The sequence below is a fragment of the Rhododendron vialii genome, chromosome 11a (genome assembly GCF_030253575.1).
Source record: "Rhododendron vialii isolate Sample 1 chromosome 11a, ASM3025357v1".
In the NCBI taxonomy this organism is placed as follows: Eukaryota; Viridiplantae; Streptophyta; class Magnoliopsida; order Ericales; family Ericaceae; genus Rhododendron; species Rhododendron vialii.
The window spans coordinates 34,881,638-34,900,581 of NC_080567.1; the positions used below are offsets into that span (position 1 = coordinate 34,881,638).

Genomic DNA, 18,944 nt, shown 5'->3' on the forward strand with positions numbered 1-18,944 from the left:
AAGAAATAAAATGATGGATGGGAGAAGAATGGTGAATGGGAGGGAAGATATTAGGCGGGGGAAGTTGGGACTAATAGTAAGAGCTCCACAACGACCCTGTTTCTTGCAGTTGGGGGAAGTGTGTCTACTAGTCACAATACACTAATATACTCGCGCGCTTATATTCTTCGGAGAGCAACCTAACGCAGCAACAACGAATCTCTCTCTCTCTCTCTTGCTTTTTTCAGAAAGTTAACTGCTCTCTCTCTCTCTCTCTCTCTCTCTCTCTCTCTCTCTCTCTCTCTCTCTCGGTTGATTACTATTGTCATGGTAAATTTTGATTTTAAGTGGACAGTGGAGAGAAGCAGGGTAATGAAATAGTAAAACAACATTTGTTCAGCCTTATTGTTGGAGGGTGGTTGTCTTTAATCCCTTGGACCTGTAGGACTTTTGTCATTAATTCAGAGAATGTTTATCACTCCTACCCTACTGGAGTACAAGTTTAAGCAAGACGTACGATCTTAGTCAAACTTTATTTTTACTAATTAGTAATTTGTACACCTACCTAGCTACTCAAAACGCGGTGAAAGTATTCATTTTTGTTTTGTAGGTATTTATTTAAAAAATCATATTTATCCAATATTATAAGCATGCGTGATCAATTAGTAGTACTAGTTTTAATTCATGAGATTTGAGTGCATAATGTTTGACCAAGGATTAAAAGTGTTTAGATCAAGCACTCACCTTCGTTCAATTTGGTTGTTTTGTCACGAGATTACTTCAGAAATCAAGACGTGCAAAATAAATGACATCGGAGTACGGTTCAATATGAGCCCCGTGCGAAGCGGATAATATTCACCTAGTGTGTCTTTGTTTTTTAGAATTACGAGGCCTTGTCATTGAGTCCGATTTTTATTTGGCGTGTAATTATGTCTTGGTATTTATTGGCCTAATACGAATGCCCAACGCAGAAATCTTTTGTCCCATTCCTAACGTAGTTCCATTCCATCCAACAATAATGGTTTCGTAATTCCATCATACGCACGAGATTGAGCGTCCATTTTTGTGATAATTAATCGGTGCAGAGCAATGCTTAACTTATAAGCAAGCAAATAGTACTAATTTTTTCCTCAGCAATTACACATTATTTCAAACCGTACAATTATTTCCTATGGTGGTGTCATACCTTCCACCGTGCAATATCCAATATGTGAGGGTTATCTCTTCTGTCCCGAAAACCTCTGTAACGAAGAGTTTTCTAGTCGTTCGATTATGAGAATTTTTTTATGTTTTAATTTAACAGCCGAAAAATCCCTCGACATAAGAGTTTTTGGCAGAAAAAATCTTACCTCCAATATGTGACCATAAATGCAAAAAGGTAAGTGCTCATCAGGCCTGCCTTTTCACGCTTCAGGGCTCTAGCATTTAAACTACTGGCTTCTATACCATTCAACGCTGTGTATTTTCTTGCACGCCTCACCATCACAGGCTCACAGCCATAGAGAAGAAAATGGTATGTGATCAGATGCTCAGGGAAATTCGCATTCTTGATTTCTTACCCAACTACTCCATATACAAGCCAAATAAACAACCCCCTCGGTTAGCCTGGTGAACAAGACTTGCAACTTAAGAATTTGCTCCCTCTAAAAATTTCAAGTTCGAAGCCTATTAAGAACCATCGACTCTTACGGGACCAATTAATTCATATGCGGCTTTGCCTTGGCTTTAATCGGAGTACTCCTTGCCAGTAGACAACGGGATTAACCCTCATAAGTGGTTGAAATTAAAGTAGCTTCTAAGATATGAATATCTCATTAAACTTGATGCGAAGACATGCGTTAATTGCATGTACGCTTACAAAGTTTAGTTTTTCTAAAGAGAAAACAGATTGGGACGGACGAACGAAGTAGATAATTTCTGGTTCTCTTATGACCAAGAAATGCCCGGCCCAAGTCTCGTGGTTGGCCTAACTTCCATTGGGACCTCAATTCCTGGCCCTGTTTTGAATTGGACCTTCTTGATGGCTTTCATTGGGCCCTGGTTTTTTGAAGCCCATCACTGGTTAATTCTAAAAAGGGGTTCAAAAAACAATTGTTATTTTGGTCGATATTATTTTATTTGAATTGACCGGTAAGCGTGGGTTGAGCTAACTTAATCTTTATTTAAGCAGATCTACCGTTTGGTATATACTACATTAGGTGAGCTATACTTCAGAGAATACATTAGTATTGTTGACATTGTCTTCGTAGGATATCCGCTATAATTTTTACGTTTCTGATTCTTCTTGTCGAGATGATAATTCATAAAATTAACAAATGCAAACAAAAAAAAAAATTGAATAAAGGCTAAACAAAAGGCCAAGTTGGATTTTCTCGGGAAACTCAACTTTAATTGTGACTTTGCATAAAATTATTGAATGACACTACTAATCAAAATTTCTGGAGTCACCACTACACGTAATCCACTTTTATATCTGTTGTTCCTCACTAAAAGGATAAGAAAAAATAAGTGTATGTCCAGTTTTTAATTTCTCTCTCGTCTCCTCCTCTAGTTTCCATCTCTGAATAAATCATGGAACCAAACAAAGCACAAAGGACCTCAAATGGTTTGGCCAAGTGGGATATGAGCAAACAAATAAGTGTTTTATTTTTATGAGGTCGCATGTTTGAATCTCACGAAGGTTAAACATTCCAAATCTTGAAAATACTGGAGGGTATACCTGATTGTTAACTTCAAAGCTCCGAAATTAGTCGAAAAGTGGCCTGGCCATCCTGTTATAAAAAAACAAAGCACAAAGGTCGTAAGATACAACTTTAGGAGGGGCTTTACTAGTTTGCTTTGGAGCTAAGAAAAAGAGCCGTTCTCCTCCCCAAAAATCAGGTGAGACACGGTATAAACACCAGATATCACCTTACTCCTCAAAACAACAAACCAACACCACTTCCACCACTTGGACGCTATAAAAATCAGGTCAACTAACATTATTGATGTGATTGAATCAAACATGAGTTATTTTGCTTAATATTATACAAAATGCAGGTGTAGAACATGCCAACTACCATTATTATTGTAATTAATGTGATTAGTCAAGCATGAGTTATATTTTGCTTATATAATACAAATTGTGGTGTAGAACATGTTTGACTTGGTGAATGCAAATGCAAATGGGGTTGGAATAGTCACATAAGGCATGAGCGAGACCGATAGCAAGAGCGTCATAATATTTTTGAAAACATCCTCATAACATGTATAATCCCTACAGCCATGATTGATAGTGAAAATCAGAGACGGCTGAACGTTGTAGAAAGGGTATTCAGTTGAACACTTAAGAAATTTTCTATGGTACATTGAGTAACATGTATTTTCATTCTATCTCTAATTTGAACACCCAACCCAACAATTTAAACTTTGAACGCTCGTCAACTTGAGAGAGCTACAAATCAACTATCATTTGAACACCTAGCAACCCACCGAACCCCACAACTATCCATGGTGAAATTAAAAAAATAATGAGAGATGGTGAGAATGACAAAAAATATCATTGCAGTATTTCTTAACTACTGATTTCTAGTTTTTCACTCTGTAAAATATTGATTATTTTCAAGTGGAGTTTCTTTTGATGAATTAATATTCCACTATTTCTTATTTTTATTTAATTGTCTAGTTAGTTAAGTAGCTGGTCATATGCTAAACTCTAAGTTTAAACTCGCAGCTCAAAAGGTTAATCTTGAGTAATACAGTAGTTGGTCATATTTCGTTATATACTAAATCCGTTTTCCTTTCCTGCACGATGTCAAATCTAACAATCTCCCCTATTTAAGATCGCAACATCCTCGTTGGTTGGAATCTTTTTCCCTATCCCTACTAAAATGTTACTTTTGCCGATGGAAAAAAAAATGTCCTCGTTGCACACCGTAGTCCATCACTTCCACCTACGAACCGATGTGAGATAAGTACCCGCTTAAACATGACAAGCTCCTCAAACTAGTCTCATGTGGGACCCGCCCAAGCACGACAAGCTCGTCCATTTTCCTTTTCTCTAGGATGTGGGATCCGGCAATTATGCAACAGTTTCTAAATATACAAATCAACAACAATTATAATATTGTATTATATTTTGTTGCTTGGTCTAGTATGTCTTGTTGAACAGAGTTAGCAGGGATTTAGAACACCCTACCAAATATTTTTGAAGCCGACATTGGCGAAAAGATAAACCTGGGTTAAGAGCGACAAGCAAGGAATTAGTAAAATACAAGTCCCTATAAAAAATCATTTTTCTAAGTACAAGAAACAAATCTTTTAAATAAATTGTAAGTTAATTAACCCAGTTGGTTAGTGCATATTCCAAGTTCACCAGATTTTTTAGTTTGAGATTTGACATCTATTGACTTACTAACCTTCTAATCTATATTGTATGAGTTTTTGTTATTCCTTAAAAAAAAAATTTAACTTTTTTCCGATAAAAATATACGATGTGTTTCTGCTAAATAAAATGCACTATAGATAGCAATCAAGTTGTTTTCTCAAAATATTAGCACTTTATATATAGGGCAAATTATAGTTACCCCCCTCTAACTAACCCTCGCTTACACTTACCCCCCTCTAACTTTTTTTTTGGCACTTAACCCCCTCAAACTAACTGAAATTCAAACGGTCATAACTTTTCTTCGTCCAAAATCGAAAATATGCAAATTATATATCGATTTCGAAGTCTTGAAGTCAGCTTTCTAATGACACCAAAATCACATCACTATTCAAAGCACACAGAAAGTTATGATCAAAATTGTCTTTCTGTCTACCAGCCCTTACTCTTTTGATCATAACTTTATGTGTGCTTTGAATCGTGATGTGATTTTGGTGTCATTAGAAAGCTGATTTCAAGACCTCGAAATCGATATATAATTTGCATATTTTCGATTTTGGACGAAGAAGTTATGACCGTTTGAATTTCAGTTAGTTTGAGGGGGTTAAGTGCCAAAAAAAAAGTTAAAGGAAGATAAGTGTACACGAGGGTTAGTTAGAGAGGGGTAACTATAATTTGCCCATATATATATACTAGAACAGTAGACCTCTTCTCTTGTGATGTATGTCAATATGCAAGAAATACGTACAAACATGAGCTTTATTAGTGCATTTAGTTTCGGGCAACCTTTGCAATAATTTAGGCCCCAAATCCAATTCCTACCTTGGGAAGGATGGTGCATTTATTTTTCTAAAGTTCACGCGTACTGTACGCGTAGTCAACCCCCTCAATACATGAAACACTATACTATATACTCCGTACCACTCGCAACAAAGTCGGCCATCTCCACCGAGTATCCAAAATCCAAAGTATTCCAGTAAATATAGAAACCTTCGCCGTTGGTCTTTATAAAGGTGAAAAAACCCTCCCCTGGTCCCCACCTTCTTCTCATTGGCCAGCCAGCCAAGCAAGCAGCCAACATACATATACAGCCTATAAAAAGCCACAATTTTCTTTCCCTTCTGTTGCGCTGGTTTTCCTCCATTATACAAGGATATCTTTCTTTTCTGGGTAGAATTTAACCCAGGAGGGGTGAGATAGCCGAACCCACATCAAGAACATGAGTTACTACAACCAGCAACAACCCCCCGTTGGCGTCCCCCCTCCCCAAGGTAACTCCTTAATTCATTCTTACATCTTTCCTTAATTTTTTATTATTATTTTAGATGGAAGTTTGGCTAATGGGTTGATTGGATCTGGTTCGATTTTGGGTTTTCAAGCGTTGTTTTGTTGATTTTTGTAATTTTTTTTTTCTTTGTGGTTTTTGTTTGTGGGTGTAGGTTATCCTCCAGAAGGGTATCCTAAGGATGCTTATCCTCCACCGGGCTACCCTCCACAGGGGTATCCACAGCCAGGCTACCCTCCTCAAGGGTACCCACCTCAGGGAGGGTACCCTCCCCAATACGCCCCTCAGTATGCCCAGCCTCCCCCTCAACAACAGCAGAGCAACAACACTGGTTTGATGGAAGGCTGGTACGCACCCCCTCCCCCTTCACTTTCTCTCTCTAACCTCTCTCTCTCTCTCTCTCTGCTTTATGTCTCGGGGTATATTGCATGCTCATTCATATATATGTTTTTTTTAAGTAATGTAATTAAGCGTATGTCAATTAAAAAAACTGAAGATAATTAATGGGTTTAGATCCAACTACCCAAGAACATGTTGATTCATATCTGACTTAGATCAACAGATCTGAGTTGTGTAGCCGAGTCTGCGAGGGGTCAACCCGATTTGGGTCGTTGCGTGGTGGGTCGGCATTGGGTCACTTTCAGAGGCGATGGTGGAAAGAGATGCACGCGGAACTGTTAGGAGCTTTTTGGGCCGGCTTACGAAATTGCCCTTCGAATAAGGTGTTTTGGAGGGTATTCCTGTCATATTGTTGTGGTGGTCCCTATAATCACTACCTTGACAGGGGATGCAAATTTTTCCACCCACTCTAAAGTGTGGGGTGAACGTTACATACATAAAATGGATCCCACACTGGGTCCTACCTAGAATAGTTCATGGGCTTTGTTCGGTTTGTGTTTTGGGAGAGATTTTTTCGGTAATAAATGGGAATAGATAAATTAGCTCAGAATTTTGTTTGACCAAAAAAAAAGATAGATTAGCTCAGCTCCTTATCAGTACATACTTGATCAAATAACACTTGTAGTTCACAGTTTTAGAACGTGAATATCCAATTGAGTTGATTTTGTAAATTGGCTAGAAAACCACGTCCTAGAAAATGACCGGATCCGATAATTGATGTGGAACTTGGCATGGGCTGCCACATAGAACGGGTAATGTTCACTTGCGTTGTGGGCGGATGAACAAATTAACTCTCTCGAATTACTGTGCAGTGCACCAGCTTTTGAAGAACAGACAACTTGTCATTCCTGTAATTCGCATGAATTTTATTATAATTGTGTCGATATTAAATATAGACAGTTGCGATACAGAAGAGTCCCTCTGAATTGTTAAACAAACCATGTGCTTTGTTCGCATCGAGCTGACCAGGTCACAGCTGTCAATTTGGTGGGTCATTGTTTATTTTGGCTGATTTAGTCAGACCATGTTGTTTTGGCTGTGTGGATAAAACCTGGAAGGCCAATTGAGTCTGCATCTACATTTTAATAAGCAACATTTATTAGATTGTTGTTACAGATTGTGGTAGGAATAGCACTCAAATCAATATATATTACCTTTCGTCAGGGTAGAATGGCCAAAGAAATTCATATGGCCGACCCTTACTGGTTGTGAACTTTTGATACAAGTCTTAGATTGGTTGGGTCCGAAGTCAAACGTCTTTCTACAAGTTTGACACGTTGAGCCGGTCAGGACACTTTTAGTCATGGTTCGTGGGATAAAACCCGTGTTATGCAATACTTGAAAGAGTAGTGTAATTATAACACACGGACACATTTTGCATGTACTATTTGTTTCTGCTTGCTGTATTTGCTGATGGACAAGTTCTACGATCATATTCTGATTCAATTTTGGAAACCTGTGCAGTTTGGCTGCTCTGTGCTGTTGCTGCCTACTTGAGGCATGCTTCTAGTCTGCCTAGTATGGTGTGAGCTGGTCATTTGATTCAACATGCATACAAGAACCTAGTCCTCTCTTTGAGCTTTACAAGGGTTGTTATCTATTTTACATTTTATTTAAGAATTTGACTTTTATTTTGATAATAGACCATGTAATCTTCTGGGATTTCTTCTTTGGATTAAAAGTATCCGGTTTCATCATATGCTGATGTGTAAATTGTGGGAGATTTCATTTTTTTTATGTGGATGTTGCATTTGACGTCATCCAGCTTTTCGATTTATGCTTTATTGTGTTTTATTCATAACCCTTGATGGCTCTACGCGGTTAGCTTTCTGGTCATAGAAAGCTGGAGGAAATAATATTTGCCTATTTCTTGGTTAAAAAAAAAATCGGTGGACATGGGCACAGGGCAGTGGTGAATGATTCCTTGTGTTTGGATTTGCCTTTTGCTTCGAGTATGATTTTGCTGTTATTTTTTGGCAAGGAGTTAGAAAGCACGTCGGATGCACATTGGTAGAGTTGTTTCCTTGAGTTGCATTCCGAGTATTGCTCTTGGAAGCAATGGAAACTTTTTCATCAGCGTTACACCCTATTTCCTTGCCAGAAAAGTGCAACGGTTATTCCGAAAATTTCCTTTCGTTCGCCTTCGTGTGTTAGGTAAACATCTGTATCTGTTACGAAGTTCAGATTTCATCCCAGCATTACAACCGCCATGCAGTTCTGGTTGTTCGGTTTTCTCATCAGTTTAGCAATTTTGACACCCCTCACCGCTGCAGCATTGCCCCAGGCTCAAAGAGGTCTCACCTCCTTCCTTGCTAGGCCTTGGTTTTTCTAACCAACACCGGCTTGCGTATAATCCGAACGTGTCATAATCTGAACGTGTCATGACATTTTCTTTTTCGGCGAAGGAAGATATCTTCATTGATGTAACCAAATACGAAGGTGCATGCCAGATACAGTAAGAAACGCGTGCCAAGACAAATTTGAGCCAAGCGACATGAATTTGCATCACCGGACCATTCACATACCGTCTACCACATACCACAATTGAAGAAGTCTGAACTGGCTAAAAAAGTACTTGGACCTGGTTCAAAACCATACAATCACAAGATCAGATCCAAAACAAAGATGAAAGAATATGTTTGATTGAAAAACAGGAAAGAACATCACTGAACATGTTGATTGAAAAAAGAAGGAAAGAACAAAATGATTTTCCTCTAATTATTTTACATTCAAAAAGCCGAATTTGTTAGTGAGTCATCTACACTTTTGGGTATTTTTATTTTTTGAAGAGATTTTTTATTCTTACTTTAAAAGGCCATAATCTGGAGAATAGGTTTTTATATTCGAATTTTCAGCCGCCCAGTTGAGAAGCCTCTGGTGGACTGAAGAACCGTCCTCCCCAAGTTGGGTTTGTTTTTAAACTGAAATTAAAGATGATTTAAACCCCGTGTTCATGAATATTTTTGTTCAATCTCGCAAGGGTATACTCATTTCGAGTACATTTAGATGATCGGAACCATCAGTCTTCTTCAGAGATTATTTTGTAGGCGACTATGCAAAATCCAGTTCAATCAAATATCGTTTGATCTAAAATTCAATGTTTGTGTCAAGAATTTTGAAGGGAAATAATAAATCCAAAGAATAAGCACGGATATCTGATTGTGGTGGATTTTGCATCGGGCCCCTAACAACTGAATCTAAATAGAATGAATGTTTTTATAAATAAAAGTCGAACTCAAAATAAGCATACTCTCCCCCAGAGCAGTGGCGGCTTCCCCCTTTGTGAAGGGTGGTCATTTGAACACTCCATTTGTTTGAAGACCCTACCAAAAATATTTGAACACCCGACCCAAAAATCAATCAAATAAATCAATCAAATGTATACAACACAAAATAATAAATAAATTTGTATGTGTATGTATAGTTGTGATTTTTAGAGGTCGTAGAAATTTTTGAACACCGTCTTAGAATTTTGTAGCCGCCACTCGCCAAGAGTGTATGATCGTGAATAAATTGTTTTCAAACTCTTGATGTTATTTACTTCGTGTCTTAGGTGGCATTCCAGTTTTGTCTCTTAAAAAATAAGTATTTATTTGTTATTTTCAAGCTTAAAAATAATAAGTTTATTAAAATAAAAAAAATATGCAATATGGATCCTGATTGATAGATTTCGATGAGATCTATCAAACTCTGTGAAAAAAATTGAAAAATTGTTTTCGTAAGCATATTATTTTTAAGCTTGAAAATATGTCCCTTTTTAAAAAAAAATGAGGGTTCTAGACGTGTTTTGATAATTAATACCCGCCAATGACATTTTTAGTATTAACAAATGTTCTCAGCATATTCTTGACGAGTATTAATTATCAAAATATTATTGACCATCATATTCTCTTATTTTTTAAGTACTTGTTTGATAAAGTGGCACGGGGCTTTACCCAGATGAATCTGCCTCCGAAAATCCATCTCACCAAAAAACCAAAAATAAACATATCCCAAATAATATGTATCTCTTCCTCCACCGTATAGAGAGAGAAATACGCACCGATACGTACACAACTTCATATATGCACATACACACACAGCGCGAGGAAGGAGAGAGAGAGAGAGGGAGGGAGGGAGAGAGAGATAGAGAGACGGGACAGCGTCTTCAAATTCGTCGATCTTCAATTCAGCCTCTCTCTGGTAATTCCTCGCCATGTTTTTGATTGAATTTAGCTCTATCTAAGCCATTTTCAAATCATCTATCTGTTTCTGATTCCTACAAACCAATTCTTCTGTTAATACGATGTAGTTAGGGTTTCGATTTCTGGCTAATTAGGTTGTATTTACCTGCTGTTTTCTTTTATTGTACCTGTATATATAATCATCGTACGTGCAGTGGTTTAGGAGCGCTATTTAGCTGGATCGTTTTTCTTGTGAAGTGGTCGCGCCGTTAGTATATTGTCAAAAGCCCTAGTTAAATTCAAAAGCTTTTCATGTGTTTGGTTTATGAGGATATTTGCAGAAAAAGAGGGACGGAAAGTGAACTTTAGTTTTCATGTTATGATTGAGTTTCGGAGAAAACAAAATGATTGCACTCAGTTAAGATAATTCTGCAGCTACTTGCATCTTTTCAATTTTGATTGCCGTGTTCAACCGAAGACAAAATGAACTGAATATCGTTTTCTTTTCTCTTGTATATAGTATTTTCTTTTCTCAGCTAAAAGACTTATGCAAGGAGAAAAAATTAGTAGTGCTAATCTGAGTTTACACGATGATTCGCTGTCTAGATGAGCTTTTGAGGTTTTGAAATCACTTTCCACTGAAGATAAAACGGACTGAACGAATTTTCGCAAATTTTTTTTTTTGTTTTTGTAATCCAGGGAAGCAAAGTATTAGGATGCGAACTAAAAAATATTTCTATATCACTGCTGCGCTCCTAGACTATAGAAACCGGTAGATTAACTTTGCTTCTTGCAACACTTTAAATATAAGAAAGGTATTAGACAGTCAAAGATTCTGACACCAAAAAGGCACATATGTCTCACTGATGCTGTGATTACATTTTATTGTTCCTTATTGGATTGTTTTAGGTTATGTTGCTACTAGTGCACTAGGATTCGTGTTGGCAACTAGCCAACTAGTCCTAGTGGCGTTGGGGTTCTAGGTCCCAAAATATTGCAAAGAATTGTATGAACTTGTTTATCATCCAAACCAACTCATGAGTTGTTAGGAAACCCATATATCAAGCTAATGCTCATCTTACATACGAGTTTCAACTCTGTCGCACATGTGGAAACTAACACTTACAACAAAACTACTATGGATCTCCAGGAAACAAAGATCTGACATCATGTTAGATTACCAATTGTCCCACAAGCTTCACTTTTTACGAAATTGCACGGACAATATATACCATTCTGATGTGGACAATTGGAACATTCTCTGTGTTTTGGGCTTGACCTTGATTATGTCGAATTTTTTAGACTTTGCTTGGTACGTAGAAACTTAGTAACCTTGTTACAGGTGTTATATCTTGTTTAGTTATCTTTCTAATCGCATGTGCTGAATATAGTGCCCTTGTTTTATTTGTAGGTTCTTCTGAGAGTCTGTGCTTTCCTTGATGGGTGCTCCGAAACAAAAATGGACACCAGAAGAAGAAGCAGCTCTAAGAGCTGGCATCGTTAAGCATGGGGCTGGCAAGTGGCGTACAATACTTAAAGATCCAGAATTTAGTGGTGTCTTGTACTTACGTTCAAATGTAGATCTTAAGGTATATCTTAATCTGAACTGCTTCGATTTTTAAGGGTGTGGTTTCTTTATAAAAATCAGTTTTTTAGCGAGCCTAGATGAGGGCTGTTTAGATGCCTATATTTTTGTGTACACTGTACCATTATGTTTTCTGATGTGGATTAGGACAAATGGAGAAACATGAGTGTGATGGCAAATGGTTGGGGCTCTAGAGAGAAGGCTAGGTCATCCCTTAAAAGAAGGCAACCTGTCTCTAAACAGGATGAGAACTCCATGGCCCTAAGTTCTGTAGTTCAAAGTGATGAAGAAATTGTTGATGTGAAGCCTCTTGCAGTTTGTAGTGGTTCTCCAGAGATTGGTGTTTCAAAGAGATCAATCATAAGGTTATACTTTTTTCTTTTTCTTTCTGAGGCAGCATTCTGCTATTTCCATAAAATTGTCATTCATGATGGGTTTTTTTTATTATATGTTTCTATGATCGTTCATAAACCAGATAAAAATTGTAGATATAACTTAAGGCTTTCTTTCGAATTTCAGGAATCAATAAGAAAGAATGGGAATCTCATTAGTAGGAATTCCATTTGTCAATGCTCTTGAAACATTTGGGTTGGAATCTTGAAGGGAAGACAATAACAACTGAAAGATTGTGGGTCCCCTTTCAACTCTTAACTGGTGCATATTTTCCAATCAATGTAAGAATCCAAGGGGGAGTCAGTATCAGATTCTTGCTTCGACTGGGAATGGGATTCCAGTTTGAGTAACTAGTCGAGGATCTATTCCAAACACGGGAATCATGGGGACCTAGTATCTCATCTTTATTCCACTTAAGATTCCCGATATCAATTGCAATATTGCTCTGCTAGTTAGACCATTGCATAATGAATACAACAAGTTTGCATTACTGACAGCTGTAAGATGAATTTGGTTCCGGTATTATTTAGCATTTTTTATGCATAGCATCTTGTGTTTGAGTTCTTGCTCTCAATAGTGAACCTATAACATAGAGTCTAAATAGATCACACAAGTACTGGGGCCTTCAACGTAGAGGAAATGTGAAGGTAATTTTGGTAATCATGATTGATGAATCCAGTGTTACTAACGGTGATCCGTGGAGTTCTACATTGTATGAAAACAAATGACCAGGTTTTATCTTTCTCATGCTAAATGGCGACACAAGTGGTAGTAACCACTCTGATGAGAGGAAAGGACGAGTTACTGTACTTTAACTTGTAAAGTGCTGCCTATCAAAAAAAAAAAAACTTGTTAAGTGCTTGTTTGTATGTTTCAGAGTAGTCTCTTGATATTTGAACTCGTGGAAGCTGAGATGTTTCTCATTTCTCTAAAGGCTTGATGGTTCTTAAAGTCACCTTTATGATAATTTCTTGCCGCCTTATTCTATAAAATGGTTGCAAAAATTGATTTGTGATTCTTTCTCGTTTTTATAGGTTGGACAATCTTATCATGGAGGCTATAAGCAACTTAAAGGAGCCTGGTGGTTCTAATAAGACAACAATAGCGACATATATAGAGGTACTTCTACCTTCTATTGGTTGCAAGAATCTTACTTTCTAGTTTTATCCCTTTGGTTTACATACTAACAAGTAACCTAATCTAGCCTCCATAAGTGCAATGCCAACAATGAACAATGAATTGATGTATGGAGTGTGGACACCTATGGATGACATCACAACTGAAATTTTGAATGTAGGCTATTTAGTTTCTACATTTAAGTCCAGAACTCATTTGTGCAAGTAATATATTTCTCATTAATGATGTTCATTATCTAATAGTAGATTTGTAGGAGCTGTAATAGTAGATTTGTAGGAGCTGTAACGCCCCAGGCAGACCACTGGTCTAGTACATTGATTTTGATCCACAAGGCACACCACATGACCCAAAAACTTAAGCCTACGGTACTAGTAGTAGCTCACAAGGTTTGTTATGTTATATGCCCAAGATCATCCATGTAGACTTCCGATGTGGGGCGGGGTGTTACAGGAGCAATACTTCAATGTTAGTTATCAAAAGGATTGTATAATGCAGAAAGCCCTCTTGTATTGTAGGATTACATTTTCAAAGTTCTCCACTCGGTTATTGTGCACGAATGTTTGAATTTTGACCGAGTTTTTGTTCCCCCGGATCGCTTGTGCAAGCCCCAAGATTCTGAATACCGTATCGGCCTAGGTACCGGTTTTTCTACCGGTACGGTACGTACCGGTACCGGTCAAATACTGGTTACCATTTTGGATTTAGCGCTGCTACAATAATATACCATTATATATAGTTATTAACCAAAAAAGTCTCCATATGAACTTTCATTAGACAAAAATAAGCTCAGATTTTCTTGGTTTCCTTTATTTTACACCATTAGATTTTTATTCACAATGATCAAAGGCTGTGATTTATTCTGCCATATGGTGGACAGCTGTGAAAGACTCACAATAGAAAAAAATGTTATCAGAACCATTACTCTTAAAGACATAAATGCTGTGATTTATTCTGTTCAACATCGAGATTCGCAAAACCATTACTCCCAAAACCATTTTACTGTCTTCTTTTTGGAGCAACCAAAACCAACCATTTTTCTCGTCTTGAAAGAAGAAAACGCTAGAACCAGTTTGAAGAGGGGTGAAGAAGGAGACCATCAAGAAGTGGAGAGGTTGATTGGTGCTCGTGATATCTTTCGCTGGAGGTTGGTCGGAGCTCGTGAGATCTTTCGCTGGAGGTTGGTCGGAGACCAGATTTGCTCCGTCTCTCTATTTCCTTCCAATTTCTTCATTTTTGTTTCAGATCTAAGCTCTAAGGTTACCCAGCAAAATTTCGGAGGAAATTCCCGGTAACGTCATCTTGGCTGGTATTTCCGGTAAGGCCCGGTATTGGAGCCGGGACGGTATTAGAGGGTTACAATACCCTTTTCCTCTCAAACCGGTACGGAATGGTATTCACAACCCGGGCAAGCCCCAATCTCGATGCCAATTGTGTAAAAGGGACAAGTCCACATCTGTGCAAATAAAGAGTTGAGGTTGTCACTCTTATAGGACAAACTTGTTTATCCTTTGAGGAGTATTCATTATGATATGCTGGCAAGATATGTTATCGTTACAAAGATGACAAGTCTAAACCTTGATTGCCTTCAAATGTTATTTTTATCTACTTCGACAAATACCTTCATGAATGATTAAATCCTGTTATAACGCCTTCCATTACCAGAGAGCCTCAGACACATCTGACTCCATAGATTATAGTATAATAGGTTGCCAGGATGAGTGTAGTATTTTTGAACAGAGAAAGACGGTGGACTAGTTGCTTCCATTCAATAGGTCAATTCTGTGATACTTGACTGCTAAAGGAGATGACCATCAAGCCACCCAAATCACAGATTGGCCATCCCCTAAATTGGTGAACGAGGAAAAAATGAAGTGTCTTTAAGCAGAAATGAGGGACAAAGGTTGAATAAGGCTGTATATCATTTTACAATCACCTCAAGTACGGGAAAATTTACCTGATTAATGACTACCCTATTAATTGTCGTATGGTCTCAAGTGTATTAATTGGGTTCTTAAAATGTCTCTTGTAAAAGGTATGGATGCCGTCATAATACGGTTACTTCACCTTATCATTACAACAATAACATTTAATAGCTGTCAACCTGTCTGAGCCATATTTTTGACTTTCTCGTTATAACAGTAACATTTATTAGCTGTCAACCTGTGTGTGTATAAAGGGAAGACAGTACACTTAGATATTGATGGTAGCATGACTCTTGAAAATAGAAGGAAATAAAATAGAAATTGTTGGTGGTGGCACATATTTTTTTCCGAAGAAAGTTATCTTTGGTAGGATGAAATAAATGTAATCATGACTCAAGACTTGGCCCCAAGAGTTAACGTTGTCCTATTTGTTAACCCTTCCAGTTTGAATCTTGTAGAAGCTACAATTGGTGGCCTGTCCATTAGTTGAATTGTTCGAATGCTGTGAATAGAAAGAAATTTTCCTTCCTAGGAGTTTGATTCACCTCATTGAGATCAAGGCTCTCTCCAAGCTGGCCTTTTTTCCATTGTGAGCAGCCCGTGAAGCAATCTTGACTCTCCGGTCCTTGATGATGGTCGATCTATAATTCGAGGGCGAGGGGAAATTCCTGTTGGTTGTTGTTGCTTGTGCAGGAAAGAAGTAGAAAGAGTCAAAACCATCTTCTTCGGTAACATGTTACATGATATGGTAGTGTACGTATGAGTGGATGAGGCCTAGCCGCCCCGGTCAGATTAGGAAATGGTTAGTCCTCGGGAGGGTAATAGAAGTGCTTAAGAGGCTGCTCTGTTAGTTTTGATGTGGTGCTCTGCGTGGGAGAGAAATAGGATTTTTGAAAGGGTGTAGTGTCCCCTTCATTGCTAGAAAGGAACTTCTGTGGTATTTTTTGGTTTATAGAGCTTTTTTTCCCCGTGTCCTTTTCTGGACCTCTTTGGTGATTTCCCTGTAGAATGCACGAGGATCGTAGGGCTTCAGATTGTTTATGTACTCAGTATTGCTTATGTATGCAGTACGATAGGGTTGTTCTTGTGCCCCCTTTTTGGGTTCAGTTTAATTGTATACTAAACAATATAATAGCATGTTTTGACCTTCACTTCTGTCTATTGCCTTCTTTTGGAGGTATGATGTTATTCTTTTTTGCTTTGTACTTGTAGGAACAATACTGGGCACCTCCAAACTTTAATCGCTTATTGTCTTCCAAATTGAAGTTTCTGACTTCTAATGGGAAATTGATGAAGGTAATGGCATGGCGCCTACTTGAGTACTATGTTTTCGGAATTTATTGGCGAATGCTGCTAACGTTACCTGGATGCAAGGAAAGCTAATTGAGCAATATATACGCAGTTAAGCTATTTTGACTAATGAAGTACTTATAGAATGCTGACTTAGAATGCCAATCTACAGATCTAGATTGGATGAAGAAAAATTCAATTGTATCAAGCATGAATCATTTTTCCAGCTTTTGCATTTCAAAGTAACAATGAGGGGGCATTTTAAAAGTATCAATGACAGAAAATGTCATTGGTTGAGATATTCTGTCCAACATAGATGGCCTTAGGGGGCTGAGGAGTGTTCGGCTTTTTTTGTTTTGTTTTTTTATTTTTTCCCCTCCTTGCACAGACGAAACGAAAGTACAGGATAGCACCACCACCTTCGTCATTATCAGATAAAAGAAGAAACCCACCCACATTACTCCTGGAGGGAAGGCAGCGGGCTTCTCCAAAGATGGACAAGGATGACACGAATATCCTAACTAAAAGCCAGATTGATGTAGAATTGGCTAAGATGAGGAGTATGACCCCTCAAGAGGCTGCCGCAGCTGCTGCTCAAGCAGTTGCGGAGGCAGAAGCTGCTATAGCAGAAGCTGAAGAAGCAGCAAGGGAGGCAGAAGCAGCGGAAGCTGATGCAGAAGCAGCTCAAGCTTTTGCAGAAGCAGCAATGAAGACACTCAAAGGAAGAAACACGCCAGCAATGGTAAAGTCTGTCTAACTGATTCTCACTTTTATTGGTCATTTTGTATTTCAGTCAGTTGAGCTGCTTGATAAGCTCAGTTGAGGGTTTTAGTCGCATCAGGTAACGTCTGACGACTCTGATAACATCATTATCTCACCTTTTTTGTACAAACCTATTGTTCATGATGATGTGTGTATTTCGGAAGTAAACCCATATGTTATATACTTATATACATCCTCAGTTTCTTAGTATTCTTCAGGTATGTTGTATGTGGCTAGATGTTCATTGTTATCATTTTGTTATTTTCTCCCCATTTATTTTCTTCTTGGATAAGTTCCCTTTTTTATATGTTGATACCATGTATTGGTTCCTTGAAAAATTGGGGATATAGTCAGATTGACTTGACCAAACTTTTATACGAGACTTGCGGATTGAATGTGACAGCGAGTACTGTATTTACATTTTCAATGTAGGATCTTTGAATGTTTCACACATGTATGACCCGCTTCCCTTATCCATCTTTTAGTAGGTGGCTTCCTGGCAGCTCTTGGTTTTGTTCATCCTACCCTTTTCTGAGAGGACACATACATTCTTCTGGCATCCGTATGAAAATTGCTCATGCCTCCATTTTATCTGCTTTTGGTTTATAAATGTCTTTCCATAATGTGCAGATGGTCCGTGCTTAAAGGAAATTCATGAAAGAGACTATGCGGATCTACGAAGCACTGTTTGTTTGTTTGCATCTAATCCCAAATAGATATATGTATGTAGTTTGTTTCCGACCTCATCTGTAGCTGTGAATATGGTAGCTTTTGTCGGCTGGTGGAGTGCATTGGCCCTTTACCTTTGACCTCTTTTCAGTCTGTAGATTTCTTCAAAAACTCCTCTAAGTTATGCTCAGAAACTTTTGCATGTATCTAAGGAATATCTGTTTCTGGGATGTTGATCTGTTGCTATTCTTTTTGGGAATTCCAGGAATGCCCCTAATAGAGAGAGCTAGGAAATTCAGAGAAAAGTCGAAGTTGGATTCAAGTGGGATGTTTTTATTTTGAGATAGAAGTGAAGAAACTGATGTGAAATGAATAATGTCGGCCATCCAACATCGGGTTTTGAAAGCATTTGTTTTATACGTGTGGTTTATCAATCTGATCGACTTCGATGTAACAGTTTCTTTATTATACCATTGGTGTTTTCCTCTCCAATTTTTCTTACAAGGGAGGAACGAGGTATGAACCTGAACCTTTCATTTTCACTTTCCAAATTTTTTTTTTTTTTTTTCTCACTTTGGATGCTTGGCTCCGTGTATTTCATTTACTGCCCTCCACGTTTGGGAATTTGGCACTTAGGTACCTCCCACTTTGTTATTTCCCCGCGGAATCTGTATTATTTTGATATCTTTTGAACCAAGTTAACCAAATGAGAAGACAGACAACAAAATACTCGGTAGCTCAAAAATGGCAGAACTTAATTCTTTTAGCCTTGGGCACTCCAAAAACCAAGTTCAATTTGTCTAATCCTTTTAGCTTTAGGTGCTCAAAAAATCAAACGAATAATAAGCATAGCATAAAGAAGCTAAATTAAACTTGGTATAAGCCCCAAGTGGAGCAGCTAAGAGAAATAGAGAAGCTAAAAACCAAAGTAATGTACAGGGCATTGTAACATAAGAGAAATAGAGAAGCTAAATTAATATACATGACATTGTTACAT

The 18,944-nt window shown here is 37.9% G+C and overlaps 2 protein-coding genes across 4 annotated transcripts; both read left to right on the forward strand.

Annotated features, from left to right (window-relative positions):
• The first annotated feature begins 5,205 nt into the window (after positions 1–5,205).
• LOC131308628 (cysteine-rich and transmembrane domain-containing protein WIH2-like) lies at positions 5,206–7,723 on the forward strand. 2 transcript variants are annotated; one of them, XM_058335584.1, is made up of 3 exons: positions 5,206–5,613; positions 5,782–5,974; positions 7,491–7,723. In XM_058335584.1, the coding sequence occupies exons 1-3, from the start codon at positions 5,562–5,564 to the stop codon at positions 7,534–7,536; spliced, it is 291 nt and encodes a 96-aa protein (XP_058191567.1). In that variant the 5' UTR covers positions 5,206–5,561; the 3' UTR covers positions 7,537–7,723. The 2 variants fall into 2 exon arrangements, with proteins under 2 accessions (XP_058191567.1, XP_058191566.1); XM_058335583.1 differs by having other exon boundaries at positions 5,285–5,613; positions 5,782–7,723.
• Positions 7,724–9,978: 2,255 nt separating this feature from the next.
• Positions 9,979–18,252, forward strand: LOC131307798 (telomere repeat-binding factor 1). Of its 2 annotated transcripts, XM_058334487.1 has the most exons (7): positions 9,979–10,208; positions 11,601–11,778; positions 11,922–12,139; positions 13,202–13,286; positions 16,439–16,522; positions 16,905–17,258; positions 17,909–18,252. In XM_058334487.1, the coding sequence occupies exons 2-7, from the start codon at positions 11,629–11,631 to the stop codon at positions 17,921–17,923; spliced, it is 906 nt and encodes a 301-aa protein (XP_058190470.1). In that variant the 5' UTR covers positions 9,979–10,208; positions 11,601–11,628; the 3' UTR covers positions 17,924–18,252. The 2 variants fall into 2 exon arrangements, with proteins under 2 accessions (XP_058190470.1, XP_058190471.1); XM_058334488.1 differs by lacking the exon at positions 16,439–16,522 and having other exon boundaries at positions 10,086–10,208.
• The last annotated feature ends 692 nt before the right edge of the window (positions 18,253–18,944 follow it).

Coding starts and splice junctions, on each gene's coding strand:
- LOC131308628 (XM_058335583.1), top strand. CDS start 5,562: ATGAGTTACTACAACCAGCAACAACCCCCCGTTGGCGTCCCCCCTCCC. Junction 5,614..5,781: donor TGGCGTCCCCCCTCCCCAAG/GTAACTCCTTAA, acceptor TTGTGGGTGTAG/GTTATCCTCCAGAAGGGTAT.
- LOC131307798 (XM_058334487.1), top strand. CDS start 11,629: ATGGGTGCTCCGAAACAAAAATGGACACCAGAAGAAGAAGCAGCTCTA. Junction 12,140..13,201: donor TCAAAGAGATCAATCATAAG/GTTATACTTTTT, acceptor TCGTTTTTATAG/GTTGGACAATCTTATCATGG. Junction 16,523..16,904: donor CTAATGGGAAATTGATGAAG/GTAATGGCATGG, acceptor CTCCTTGCACAG/ACGAAACGAAAGTACAGGAT.